Raw genomic sequence first — 15,059 nt, 5'->3', positions numbered from 1 at the left:
TGTATATGTATATGTATATGTATATGTATATGTATATGTATATGTATGTATGTATGCATGTATATATATATATAATTATTTCTGCGTTCATGTGCTATTGAATTAAACTGTTACCTTTTAATCTGTTCTAGGATAAGTCAGAGAATGGATGTCTTTGAAATATCTTCTTAATCAGCTGACACTCAGGTATCTCACAGTGTGTTCTAGTGACAGGATGAGGTGGAGGTGGCAAGCACCAAATGACAAACGACAAGATGGTGGTGCTTCTGTCCTTTAAATCATGGTTTTAAGCAATTACCACTGTGTGTGTGTGTGTGTGTGTGTGTGTGTGTGTGTGTCTGTATCTGTGACTCTCTGTGTGTGTCTTTCCTCTGCCTGGTTAGGTTAAAAACCAAGGGCTCTCGAAAACAGAATAGATACATACTCCATAGCAGGAACTCTTCTTTCTTTGGAACCTAGTTCCAAATGAGGGTCAGAACAACATCCCCTGTGATAAAGGGGAGCATGGATAAACTCTGGGAGTTACGGGGGCTGTAAGCCTACAACCAGCTGGTGATTTCAGTCTATCAGTAATGGAAACAGGGACATCTAAGTTCAGAAGCTGCATCACTGATGAGGCCAGGTCTTCTTGATAATTTGTAAATGAACTTGGAAAATGTATGTGCTGATTTATTTCTGAGCTCTAGCCCATGTTTATGTCTAGCAGTGAACAAGCTACAAGGAGAAGATTATTCCATGTCCCGAGCATCTAGGAGGCTGGACATGTTGACAATAACTGCAGCCACAGAATATCAATGGCTGCACTGCAGAGGCACAGGCAGTGCATAGAGAGAAGCCCTTCCCTGAGAAGACTAATAAATTTAACTGTGAGAGAGAAATAGTGGACAACTAAGAATCACCACTGTCTCAGAGGGAATAGGGTTAAATAGATTCACTGTTGTGCAAACAGGTAGTCAGAGGTGCCATATAGTTATCAACAATGTTGGAATCCAAAATGGTTGGCTTTTTCTTCAGCCTCCTGAACTGAGATAAAGCTTGGCAGTATAATACAGAGGCCTGGTGAGGCTTTTCTCCATTAGTTGGCCTCCTGCTGCTGTTGGACTTGAACAAGTTCTAGGCCTGATCAGTACATGCTTATGTCAAAGCTGTGGGTCAATCATCCATCTTGTGTTTATTCAAACTGAGCAACCCTAAATGAGGGGAGGAAAAGCTCTTAAAGACCCTTGCAAACACCAGTCTTGGAGAAGACACGAGAATTTTGCATTCCTTAATGTCCTCTCTGTGTTCTCTGTCCTCTATCTCTCTTTCTTTCGTTCTCTTTCTCTCTTCCTCTTCATCTTGCTGCCCCCCCATGTGTGCACATGCTCAAGCTCATGCGTACAGTTGTGTGTTTGTTTCTTTGTTTAGCTTTTATTCATCAGTTGATTCTGTGTACTGTGTTTTCCCTGCTTCTTTGTTTTGCAGTCAAGATTTTTCCTGCCTTGTACTTTAGCTGGCAGAGAAAAGAAACTGATCACGTTCCCCAGATAGTCACAGACTCCACTCAAAGCAGTTTCCTGTTCCTTTCCTGGCTGCTTACTTCTGTGCTCAGATGGAGTGCCACATGCATGTTACTGTAATGCAAACTCTCAGAGCTGCTTCCTGCAAACCCTACTTATGGATGAAATCGGTACTTCCCTCTTCTCTTGAAGAAACACCCATTATCAATAGGAAAGATGAACCCTTTCAAAACTTCTGACTTTTAAAACCATCTTTGATTGAAGCAAAAATACCATCTGCTTAGATTAAAAACAAAACAAAAACCCAGGTTCAGTTCTGGGCAATCTTACATACATGCCTTGAAGTGTAGTAACCTTGTATTTCTTCCCTTAAAATGAAGGATTCAGATTAACAAACACAAAAGATTCCCCAAACTCTGACATCAGAAAAAGGAGTCTTGGGTCCCTGCAGATCATGATGAAGGACTGCCCAGTACTACTGAAAGCCATAAAGGCTTCATATGCAGCCTTAAGGCCTAGATAGTTCTTTCCAACACTAAGATGAATCTTGTATTCTTCCAATTCCAGGAAGTGCTGTTTCATCAGGTGTTATATTGAGTAGGTTACTGAAGTGTTATGATTTGGAAGTAGGTATTCCTGTGAGGAATTATGTCTAGTATGTAGTCATTCTTGCTTCTAGCACACACATGCACTATAGTTTTCAAATCCTGCAGCTTTTTTCAGCTGATATTTACTCTTGCTGGAATCTCAAACATCCAGTGTTCCTATTGTACCTCAGGTTTCGCCCTCACCATGTCACTCATTGGCCTCTCAAGGCTGTCAGGGACTCTGATTCTGCCACACAGCATCTGGCATCCTTCACTTTCTTCTGAGCCAAGGTGAAGGTCTTGCTCATGCAGTGCTGATATATTCTTCATATCTTGAAAACAATCACCATGTAGATATCACTGACTTCTGTTGCCAGATTTCCCTGTGGCCTGCCCCCTTTATCACGCAGTGAGAGGAATAGAGTGAGAGGGGTAAACTGAGGAAAACACTTTTCATCATGGCCTCTTCCTAGAAAGTGCCAAAGAGACTGTTTCCCTAAGAACCTGTTCTTTAAGTGAAAGTCTTCTGTTTCCATACTCTGGGGACTCTTACCTTCCAGGCACCATTTCTCTTGGCTGACTGAAAAGTAATAGGCATTCTCTACAGTAGCAATATTCTCTTTAATAATTACAGTTGAGAGGCTTTTGATGACTACTTCTATTTCCTTAAGGGTTATAGTTTATTTAAATTCCTAAACTGAACTTTATTTAATTGTAGTACATGGTATCTATCAAGAAAATCATCCATTTCATTTAGATTTTCCAATGTTGTGGAGCACTGGTTTTCAAAGTGTGATCTAACAATTCTTTGGATGTCACCTTTGGATTTTCTGTTGTCTTATCCAATCCCTTTCATTCCTAATTTTATTAATTTGGATACTCTCCCTCTGTCTTTTAGTTAGTTTGGCAGAAAGTTTGTTTATCTTGTTGATTTTCTCAAAAACCAGCTCTTGGTTTTGTCATTTCTCTGTGGTTTTAGCACAGAATTCTACCGGATGTTCAAAGAAGAACTAAAACTAATACACCTCAAACTATTCCACAAAATAGTAGCAGAAGGAACATTGCCAAACTCATTCTATGAGGCCACAGTCACCCTGATACCTAACCACACAAAGATCCAAAAAAGAAAGAAATTTTCAAATGAATCTCCCTTATGAACATTGATGCAAAAATACTCAACAAAATATCTTTTCCACACCCTGACTTAGCACACTTATGCCTCATCCTAAGGTGCTATAACTGCCCTTGAGGGAAATGGAACCCATTGTCTCTGTCCCAGAGCTGAGCTCCAGTACCCCAGTTACAGTCCAGGCCTCTGCCAACAGGAATGACAGGTTTCTTCTCCTTTATTTATATCATTTGTAGATTCAATCTCGTTATGGTGTCCTAGCTTTCATGAATATTTTCTCCCAGGATTATTTTTTTTTTTGATTTAACATTTTCTTTGACTGAGATGTTTGTCCATTTCTTCCACCTTGTCTTCAATGAGATTCCATGTCTTGTACTCTGTTGGTGAAGCTTACCTCTAAGGCTTACCAAAGGTTTATTTTTATATATATGAGGATGGCATGAAGGAAAGGAGATTAATTAGAGAGAGTGCTAAGAGGGTTCATAAGAATGAGGCAAGCTGGGTCTTCTGCAAGGCTTGATGCAGTACCTGAAATATGGAAACAGAGAAGGACAGTCCCGTTCAAGTGGTCTGCTTCATGGGTAGGGATGAAACTGGGGAAATTTCACTGTAGGGCATGAGGGTGAGTGAGGATGGGTTACCTGTTTCCCAGACAGGTGTGGCCTCCAGGTTCCCAGGGGGGAGTGTCTCTGTTGGTATTTGACACAAAGTAATAGGGGTGAGGGGGGAGAGGAAATGCAGAGAGGTTCAGTTGAATCCCAGAGAACAGAGGAAGAATGAAAGAATAGGCCCCTGCAAGTGGTCTGTTACAGGGCTGGGGATGGTACTAGGGAACTGAAATAGAGGACAGTAACTCTGGCCTACCTGCTTCATGAGCCCACATACACTAGATTTCCAGATACATGGTGTTTTTAGATATTTGCATTAGTCACAAAGGAAAGAACATGGGCTAGAATCAAAGGGGTGCTAGGAAGTGCCAGAGGAAGGAGGAAAGCTGGGTTTGTTGCAGTATTTGCAGATTCTCCAGGGGATCCACACTACTTTTCTATCAGTAATTCAGTCTACAACACTGGATTCTGAGAGAATAAGCCACATGGATGTTGCCACTCTCATGACCAAATGACTCATGAGACCTTTTCTAAGAGTAGCTATGTGCATTTGTGATTCCAGGCTGGTTTCTATGGAGTGCAAGATACAAGCATAGAAACATCGTAGTTATATTATCAACAAGAAATCACGGAAATAGAAAGAACGCTGTCTTCTTGCTACTGAAAGCCCATAAGAGACTTAAGAAAGCATTTTCTTGTGTGCTGTAATTCACAAGGACAACTACACACCTAAGCATATTTCCCTAAGAAACGGGAGAATGCTTGGTGAATGATCCAAGAATTCTGCAGTGTGAGAGTGGAAAGGAAGAAACAGTTCTAGACAGAACAAATGTGACACACACACAGACGCACACACTCACAAACACAACCATATATACACCACATATATACATTTATATATGAATATATTATGTACATACATTCGGATATGAAGCATCATACATAGCCTATTCTACATGTAAAGAAAAGAAACAGCTTCACTAGTATGTACAAATACTATCCTTGCTCTCTCAGTACTAGAACCCTCGTGATATGACATATTGTGTTTTATGTGTCTGAGACACATAGGGTCAGAGAACACTTAACCAGACTCTTTGCTGGTTAGAGATTCAACCACAAGGTGGCAGTAATTCTCAACTGCTGGGGAGGATGCAGAGAATTAATTTCCTTGTGTGCTGACTGTGCAGAAGTTAAGCCCTTTCCTCAGTGGCTGAGGGGAAGACTCCAGAACTAGAATTGTTACTGAGAAAGAACAACACCCTGGCAGCTGTAGCCGACCTGCTGGTTGTCATGATTGACACTGGATTTCAATTTCATTGATAAGAACAATGAAGACATGTGTTCCTACTTTATTCATGTTTCTGTGGCTGCAGATGGATGGTGAGTTAATATTTTAGGGCCACAAAATAATCAGTGGGCATTTCTGAGTCATCTAGGGGAATCAATATTTTTTTCAGGTTTTCTCTAGTTACTGCAGAAAAGAGAATCCTGGAAAGTGATGACCTGACAACCTTTCTTCTTTCTCTCCATCTTTCTGCACAGGGATGAGCCGAGGAGAGCAGGTGGAGCAGCACCCTTCCATCCTGAGAGTCCAGGAGGGAGCCAGCGCTGTCATCAACTGCACGTACACAGACAGTGCCTCAGACTATTTCCCTTGGTATAAGCAAGAACCTGGGAAGGGTCTTCAGTTCATCATGGACATTCGTTCAAATAAGGAAAGAAAGCAGAACCAAAGACTCACAGTTTTACTGGATAAGAAAGCCAAACACTTCTCCCTGCACATCACAGACACTCAGCCTGGAGACTCAGTACTTCTGTGTTGCGAGTACACACTGCTCCACGGGCACCTGCAGCCTGTCCTCAAACCGTGGGACCCCATCCACATCCTGTGTCAGGGGCCTTCCAGGGCAGCATTTGCCAGTTACTAGTTTGTAAGTGCCAAGTATAATGTAGACATTAAAAACACAAAATAAGAAAGTTAGCTTCAACTCACTCAGACAACTTAGGACAGGTTTGTCCATCCTTAGAAAAAAATATTTTATCAAAGAGCCAGGCACTGAGTTCATGTTAGAGACAGCCCCTGCTCCCCTTACTAGGGAAATCCCTTGGAGACTGAGCTACCATGGGCTTCATCTGTGCAGGGGTTCTAGGTTATCTCCATGAATGGTTCTTGGTTGGAGTATCAGTCTCAGAAAAGACACCTGGGCCCAGATTTTTGGTTCTGTTGCTCTCCTTGTGGAGTTCCTGTCCCCTCCAGGTCTATCCCCCCCCCCTTTTTTTTTTATAAGATTTCCTGCACTTTGCTTAAAGTTTGACTATGAGTCTCAGCATCTGCTTTGATACCCTGCTGGGTAGAGTCTTTCAGAGGCTTTCTGTGATAGGCTCCTGTTCTGTTTCCTGTTTTCTCCTTCCAATGTCCATGCCTTTAGTCCTTCTGAGTGAGGATTGATCATCTTTCTCAGAGTCCTCCTTCTTGCTTAGTTTCTTTAGGTGTACAGATTTTAGCATGATTATCCTATACTATATGTCAGTGAGTATATACCATGTATGTCTTTCTGCTTCTGGGATATCTCACTTAGGATTATTTTTTTTTCTAGATCCCACCATTTGCCTGTAAATTTCATGATTTCTTTGTTTTTAATTGCTCAGTAGTATTCCATTGTGTAAATGTACCACTATTTCTGTATCCATTCTTCAGTTGAGGGACATCTGGGCTGTTTCCAGGTTCTGGCTATTACAAATAAAGCTGCTAAAAACATGGTTGAGCAAATGTCCTTGTTGTATACTTGAGCAACTTTTGGGTATATGCCTAGGAGTGGTATAGCTGGATCTTGAACTAGCACTATTCCTAATTGTCTGAGAAAGTGCCAGATTGGTTTCCAAAGTGGTTGTACAAGTTTATATTCCCACCATCAATGGAGGAGGGTTCCCCTTTCTCCACAACCTGTTCAGCATGTGTTGTCACTAGAGTTTTTGATCTTAGTCATTCTGATGGGTGTAGGTAAAATCTCAAGGTCGTTTTGATTTGTGTTTCTCTGATGACTAAGGATGTTGAGCATTTCTTTAAGTGTTTCTCTGCCATTCACTATTCCTCTATTAAGACTCTCCTTTTAGCTCTGTACCCCATTTTTTAATTGGATTACTTGTTTGTTGCTGTTTAACTTCTTGACTTCTTTATATATTTGGGATATTAGCCCTTTGTCAGATATAGGGTTGGTGAAGAACCTTTCCCAGTCTGTAGCTGTCATTTTGTTCTGATGAAAGTGTCTTTTGTTTCAGGGAAGCTTTTCAGTTTCATCAAGTCCCTTAGGAGTGGGGGCATCGTTACCAGGCCACAGAGGAAGACAATGTAGACAACCCTGATGAGACCTGATAGGCTAGTGTCAGATGGAAGGGAAGGTGGACTTCCCTTATCAGTGTCCTGGAGGAGGGGTGGGAGAGGTGAAGAGGGAGGAAGAGTGAGATTGGGAGGGGGCTGCATCTGGGATACAATGTGAATAAACTGTAATTAATTTTAAAATAAATAAAATTTTAAAACGAAGATTTAAATTTCAAGAAAAGAAAAGCAATTAAGTTGATAATTTGTCTATTCTTACCTCAGTATAAATGTTGTTAGTTTAATTAATTATTCATAATAATAAATCAATTTTAATTAATAAACTAATGAAGTATACCCTTCAGCTTATCAAAAAATTAAATTAAAATATTAAAACAAATAATTAATTAAAAAGAGGTGAATGTTAAATGTTAAAACTTTATTAACGAAAATGTCAAACTTAATATATTATTTTAATAAGTTGTGTGCTATTATTAATTGCAGTTTTAACTCAACAAAAATGTAATTGTCATAGTAAATTAAAAATAAAAGTTTAATATGCAAAAAATGAATAAAAATATTTTAAATATTGAAATATATTTTCATCATTCCCCTCCCCTTGTTGCAGCACATGGTGAATATCAAAGAGCAAGAACGCATTGTACTGAAGAAGAGAAGAGACTATACTTCAGCCACCAAGATGGGACTCTCTATCCCATGACCTCCTCCCAAGGCTTAGCAGTCATTAAGGAAGAGGAGGTGGAAAGACTAGAAGAGCCATAGGTGGTGGACAAACACAAGGAAACAGTGTTTTCCGGGCACAGCAAGACAGCTGCTAATATGAACTCACAGAGGTTGGCAGCAGACAGAAGACTAGCAAAGGATCAGGCCAGAAAAATCCATCACAGAGAGGGAAGGAGCCAAGGAGCTGATGGCACTTCTTACCTACTGGGAGAGAGATTCCACTTTCTTTAAAGGTGAAGCTCATGGTGCATAGACCACCCTCTTGTGAAGGACATGAAGCTAACAGTATATGGGTAGCACAATCCGTAACATAAAACTTGATGTGTTTTATTTTAAATGCGGGGAGAAGAACAGAACTGGGTAGGTAGGTAAGAGTAGAGGGATATATCAGGAGTGGAAAAGTAGATGAACATAACCAAAATTCATTGAAGAACATTCTCTAAGAACTACAGTAAGAAAAAGTAGATAAATATTTGCAGAGGTAGATTTGTGTGTGTGTGTGTGTGTGTGTGTCTGTGTGTATTTTTATGTGCACTCATCACACTAAATAACATAGGATACATACAGATCAGGACCACTGGTGATTTCAGGCTTTCACTGGGGACTTGAGGCCTGCCTCCTTAGGGTGAGGTTTCAAGGGAAATCATCAGAGGGCTCTGCCTTTACAGATGTGGTTAGCATCTCCTTCAGGTGTCTTAACATGACAGACACCCTGTGCAGACAGAGGACCTTGTCCATGAGTGAGGAGATTGAGGAGGTCCTGCTGAAGACTTGCAGACTTGCCCTGTGAGACTGGTGCACTGAAGGACCAAGTGTCCTTTTCTCTATGAACATGCTTCCTGTCACCTGCTCAGTTCTTGTGCTCCTCTTCATGCTCAGTAAGTTACATTTTACCCTGAGTGTTAATGATGTCTTTGTCTTACAACTATGGCAGCCTTTAATCTTCCTCCTCACATAGAACAGTAATTCCTCCTTGTTTGTTTGTTTGTTTGTTTTTTAGGGAGGAGCAATGGAGACTCAGTGACCCAGACAGAAGGCTTGGTCACTGTCACAGAGGAGTTGCCTGTGATGCTGAACTGCACCTATCAGACTATTTACTCAGATCCTTCCCTCTTCTGGTATGTGCAATATCTCAACAAAGCCCCTCAGCTGCTCCTGAAGAGCTCCACAGACAATAAGAGGACAGAGCACCGAGGCTTCCATGCCACTCTCCACAAGAGCAGCAGCTCCTTCCACCTGCAGACGTCCTCAGTGCAGCTGTCAGACTCTGCCCTGTACTACTGTGCTGTGAGGGACATAGTGAGGGAGACTGCAGGGGAAGCTGCACACAAACCACAGGTGCAGGAGGCCCAGGGGAGCAGCCCTGTGAGGGAGGCTGTGTGCTTCCTCCAATGCTGCTCACCAGCTTCCTGAAAAACAGCAACAAGTCTCAGGTCAAATATCTAGAGACCTAGGATCTGTGGATATTCTGACTGACAGGATGGAAGCCAGTGCTAGAGACAACCCAGGCTGTGATCCCTTGAAATAACATTCTCTTCCTAACTGGAAGTCTTAACAGCAAATATCTCAAGAAAAGTCCTGAAGTATTCGCCAGCAATCTTCTGTTATTACCCCACAAATTTATGATGCAAATGAGAAATATAGACTGTAGTCTTTAAAAATCTGCTTCAGTCTCACTCCATAAGTTATTTACATCCTTCCTCTCTTTTGTCCAAGTTACAGAGTTCAGCTCAACTCCCCATCTCAGTTACTAGCCGATTGCTGAAAAGAGAAACCATGACCAAGACAATTTAAAAGCATTTACTTGGGAGCTAGGTCACAGTTTCAGAAGGTGACTATCATGTTGGCCAGTACAGTATCAGGCAGGCAGGCAGGCATGGTCCTGGAGCAGCAGCTGAGCTTTTACATCTGATCACAAGCATGAGGGAAGGAGGGACAGAGGGGGGGAGAGAGGGAAAGGGAGAGAGGAAGGGATGGAGGGAGAAAGAGAGAAAGAGAGAGGGGGAGAAAGGGAGACTGACTTAGCCTGGCTTTGGCTTTGAGATTACAAAGCCTACCACCAGTGATATTCCTCTTCTGACAAGGCCACACCTCCTGAAACTTCTTAACCAGTGCACCACCTGGGGACCAGACATTCAGATGTTGAGCCTCTGGGGGTCATTCTCATTCAAGCCACCACACTCCCTGACAGTCTTTACTTAGTGAAGCTGCTCATGAAATACAGCTGTTGGAGCTCTTAAGAAGAGTCTTTGAGAAGCAGGTACTTCTCTGTCCTACACATTGTGTAGGAGACAGCATGGTCACAAAAGACTGTCCAGAAATCTCTTCCCCTTAAAGTCTCCTCTTGTCTGCCTTTGCAGGTACGTTAGATCTTCATGATGTGCTGTACTCACTCACTGGAATTAGAGTCAGGGTCTCTGATAATTCTTCTGCAACATGGAAAAGGAAGCCAAGGTTTTTATTCATTTCAATTATGTCACCAAAATACTGGTTTAAATTAAAATGCTCTAGTGCTCATATTTATTTCTCTGTAAAGGAAAGGAGATCTGAAATAAAAACCATAATGTCTCTCTCAAAAGATTCATGTTTCTGTACAGAAAAAAAAAAAAAAAAAACAAAACAAAACAGCATAGAAGTCCATGCTATCTTACTGGTTGGGGAGCACAATAGAATTCCAAATTCAATTTCTAATCCCCCAAAACTACTTCTAATGGCACAGAATAGCATAGAATATCTCAGATGAGAGTTTGTCAAACTTAGAACAAATGCTAAATCTAAAAAAATCCCAGTGTCAAGCAGGGACAATTCACCCACAAAGTGTTGGTCAGGGGCTTCAAGGGTTTCTTCCAAATGAAATAGGTCATCACCATTGTCCTTGGTGGCCTCATAGAACTTGAAGGGAAGATATTTTGCTTAGGACACCACACACTTCAGACATAGGACTTGGAGGAATTTAGCTAGAACTGACCTGAAGACTCCTCGCTGAGGATAAGTTCTCATAGTATCTAAATGTGCTATGTACGATTCAAAGAAGAAAAGCAATAAATAATTCTACCAAAATGCAGATCCTCTGAACCAAAACAATGACCAACATGAAGATATCCACATGGGTGGACTAGCAGCATTTTCATCTTGGGAGAAACTAACATATGTCTACTGGACTTAAGGGCTGCTCCATAGGAAGTGTTTCTGCCCAATACTGTAAATCTAGTCAACTACCCCGGGATGGAGAGGCCATAAACACTAAAGGAGAACCTATGATGGCCACTTTCCTAAATCAATGTAGCTTCTAAATGTATTCTAAATTTATATAATTACACACAGAGATAAGTGTAGTTCTTCCCTCTCATCAAAGAAATTTTATTCTGAAGCATATATAGGCTTCTACAGTGAGGAACAACTGGTCTAGATAGAGAGTAAGTGGCTGTGAGGTCTCTGTCCCAGTTATGCAATTAAGAGTCCCTTACCCAAGGAGACTCGAGGCCTAAGCAGAACCCAGTGGTATGATCATATGTAAAACATTTTGAAAATTGTTCTTTACCGCATACCCATCAGTTACAATTTCTATTGGCCTGGTGATGATAAAGTTGCCATAAACATATTTTGGATCTGGCTAGGATGAATGACAGAGTTGGACTTATGCATGAGACCCATGACTCTTCATTGAACACATAGGTGTTGCCATTGAGATTTTACCACCTTAGTTAATGCTGGTTTATGTATTGAATATTTGCTTCTTGGTTTCCTAACTCAAGGCCATATTGGTTTGTTTTCAGAACATATTTGGTGGGAATCTGTGTCTCTCTTCTCCAACTGATTCCAACCTTCTTTTCTGCTCTCATTGTTTGCTGCTACAACACTTGCATTCTTAAATGTTTGAAGAAGAGTCTATCCTTTGTGTTCTGTTTTTGGCATAAAAATGCCTTACTAAATGGTACCTGTTAAGGTTCTCTTTTTTTTCCATTTCTTTTTTTTTTAATGCTCAACCTCAACCTTTTACACTCAACCTTTTTTTCCATTTCTTTTTTTTATGCTCAAGTGTAATTTATTAATTACACTTTATTCACTTTGTATTCCCCCCGTGGTTCCCTCCCTCCTCCAGTCCCAATCCATCACTTCCTCCACCCTCTGCATGCATGCCCCTCTACAGGTCCACTGATAGGGGAGGTCTTCTTTTCCTTCCTTCTGATCCTAGTCAATTAGGTCTCATCAGGAGTGGCTGCCTTGTCTTCTTCTGTGGCCTGGTAATGCTGTTTCCCCCTCAGGGGGAGGTAATTAAAGAGCAGACCAATCAGTTCATGTCAGAGACAGTCCCTGTTCCTATTACAATGGAACCCACTTGGATACTGAACTGCCATGGGCTACATCTCTGAAGGGGTCTTAAGATATCTCCATGTATAGTCCTTGGTTGGAATAGTAGTCTCAGGAAAGACCCCTGTGCTCAGATTTTTTGGTTTTGTTCCTCTCCCTGTGGAGTTCCTGTCCTCTCCAGATCTTACTATTTCCCACTTCTTTCCTAAGATTCCCTGCACTCTGCCCAAAGGTTGCCCATAAGTCTCAGCATCTACATTGATAGTTTGGAGGGCAGAGCTTTTCAGAGGTCTTCTGTGTCAGGCTCCTGACTTTTCCTGACTGTTCCCTCTTTTCTCCTTCTTCTGATATCCAGCTTCTTTGCCTTTCTGGATAGGAATTGAGCATTTTAGTAAGAGTCCTCCCTCTTAATTAGTTTCTTTACGTGTACAGATTTTAGTAGATTTATCCTATATTATATGTCTATATGAGTAAGTATATACCGTGTGCATCTTTCTGCTTCTGGGATAGCTCACTCAGGATGATCTTTTCCAGATCCCACCATTTACCTGCAAATTTCATGATTTCCTTGTTTTTTATTGCTGAGTAATATTCCATTGTGTAGATATACCACAATTTGTGCATCAATTCCTCCACTGAGGGGCATGTGGGCTGTTTCCAGCTTCTGGATATTACAAATAAAGCTGCTACAAACATGGTCGAGCAAATGTCCTGTCCTTATTGTGTACTTGAGAATGTTTTGAATATATGCCTAGGAGTGGTATAAATGGATCTTGAGGAAGCGCTATTCCTAGTTGTCTGAGAAAGTGCCAGATTGCTTTCCAGAGTGGTTGTACAAGTTTACATTCCCACCAGCAGTGGAGGATGGTTCCCCTTTCTCCACAACCTCTCCATCATGTGTTGTCTCTTGAGTTTTTGATCTTAGCCATTCTGATGGGTGTGAGGTGAAATCTTAGGGTCATTTTGATTTGCATTTCCCTGATGGCTAATGAGGTTGAGCATTTCTTTAAGTGTTTCTCTGCCATTTGGTATTCTCTGCAGAGAATTCTCTGTTTAGCTCTATACCTCATTATACCCCATTTTTTTAATTTGTTTTTTTGCTGTTTAACTTCTTTAGTTCTTTATATATACTGGATATTAGCACTCTGTCAGATATAGGGTTGGTGAAGATCTTTTCCCAATCTGTAGGCTGTTGTTTTCTTCTGAGGACAGTGTCCTTTGCTTTACAGAAGCTTTTCAGTTTCATGAGGTCCCATTTATTGATTGTTGCTCTTAGAGCCTGTGCTGTTGGTGTTCTCTTCAGGAAGTTGTTTCCTGTGCCAATGAGTTCAATGGTATTCCCCACTTTTTCTTCTAAGCGGTTTAGTGTGTCTGGTTTTATGTTGAGATCTTTGATCCACTTGTACTTTAGTTTTGTGCAGGGTGATAAGTATGGATCTATTTGCATTTTTCTACATGTAGACTTCCAGTTGGACCAGCACCATTGTTTATTTTTATATTTTTCTAAAGTAATGTGTTGCTATTTCCCACTTCTTACATAAAATTCCATTCACTCTACCCATCAGTTGGCCATCAGGCTCAGCATCTGCTTTGACAGTCTATACTGCAGAGGCTTTCAGAGGCCCTCTGTGGCAGGTTCCAAGGTTGTATCCTGTTTTCTTCTGGCTTTCAGAGGCCCTCTGTAGCAGGTTCCTGGGTTGTTTCCTATTTTCTATTTCTTCTGATGTCCATCCTCTTTGCCTTTCAGGATGGGGATTGAACATTTTAGTTAGGGTCCTCTCTTTTGCTTAGTTTGTTTAGATGTTCAGATTTTAGTGGGTTTATTCTATGTTGTATGTTTATATGAGTGAGTATATACCATGTGTGTCTTTTTGCTTCTGGGACAACTCACTCAGGATGATCCTTTCCAGGTCCCACCATTTACCTGCAAATTTCATGATTTCCTTATTTTTCATTGCTGAGTAATACTCCATTGTACAGATGTACCACAGTTTCTGCATCCATTCTTCAGTTGAGGGGCATCTGGGTTGTTTCCAGCTTCTGGCTATTACAAATAAAGCTGCTACAAACATGGTTGAGCAAATGTCCTTTTTGTGTACTTGAGCCTCTTTTGGGTATATGCCTAGGAGTGGTATGGCTGGATCTTGAGGAAGCGCTATTCCTAGTTGTCTGAGAAAGTGCCAGATTGATTTCCAGAGTGGTTGTACAAGTTTACATTCCCACCAACAGTGGAGAAGGGTTCCCCTTTCTCCACAACCTCTCCAGCATGTGTTGTCCCTTGAGTTTTTCATCTTGGCCATTCTGATGAGTGTAAGGTGAAATCTCAGGGTTGTTTTGATTTGTATTTCCCTAATGGCTAATGAGGTTGTAAGAGCTGGAGGGGATGGGACCTCCACAAGGAGAGCAACAGAACAAGAGAATTTGAACACAGGGAACTTCCCAGAGACTCATACTCCAACCAAGGACTATTCATGGAGATAACCTAGAGCCCCTGCACAGATGTAGCCCATGGCAGTTCAGTGTCCAAGTGGGTTACATAGTAATGGGAAGAGGGACTGCCTCTGACATAATCTGATTGGCCTGCTCTTTGATCACCTCCCCCTGAGGGGGAGCAGCCTTACCAGGCCACAGTAGAGGACAATGCAGCCACTTTTGATGAGAACTGATAGACTAAGATCAGAAATTAGAGGAGAACCTCCCCTATCAGTGGACTTGGGGAGTGGCATGCATGCAGAAAGGAGGGAGGGTCTTATGGGGGGGATACAAAATGAATAAAGTCTAATTAAGAAAAAATTAAAAAAAAAGAAATGTAAAAAAAATAAATAAGAAATAAAAAATAAAAATAAAAAAATAATGTGTTGCAAA

The 15,059-nt window shown here is 41.2% G+C and overlaps 2 gene segments (V, D, J or C); both read left to right on the top strand.

The window, feature by feature from the left end:
• The first annotated feature begins 5,151 nt into the window (after nt 1-5,151).
• Nucleotides 5,152-5,751, top strand: LOC129675513 (T cell receptor alpha variable 13-1-like). The segment is given in 2 exon segments: nt 5,152-5,203; nt 5,366-5,751. Coding segments are annotated over 2 exon segments (438 nt in total).
• Nucleotides 5,752-8,709: 2,958 nt separating this feature from the next.
• Nucleotides 8,710-9,296, top strand: LOC129675512 (T-cell receptor alpha chain V region CTL-F3-like). The segment is given in 2 exon segments: nt 8,710-8,761; nt 8,884-9,296. Coding segments are annotated over 2 exon segments (465 nt in total).
• The last annotated feature ends 5,763 nt before the right edge of the window (nt 9,297-15,059 follow it).

This window comes from Psammomys obesus, unplaced genomic scaffold (genome assembly GCF_907164565.1).
Source record: "Psammomys obesus unplaced genomic scaffold, mPsaObe1.curated_primary_1811, whole genome shotgun sequence".
Lineage (NCBI taxonomy): Eukaryota > Metazoa > Chordata > Mammalia > Rodentia > Muridae > Psammomys > Psammomys obesus.
Note: the sequence above shows the minus strand (reverse complement) of the source record. Positions and strands in the feature narration are given on the sequence as shown.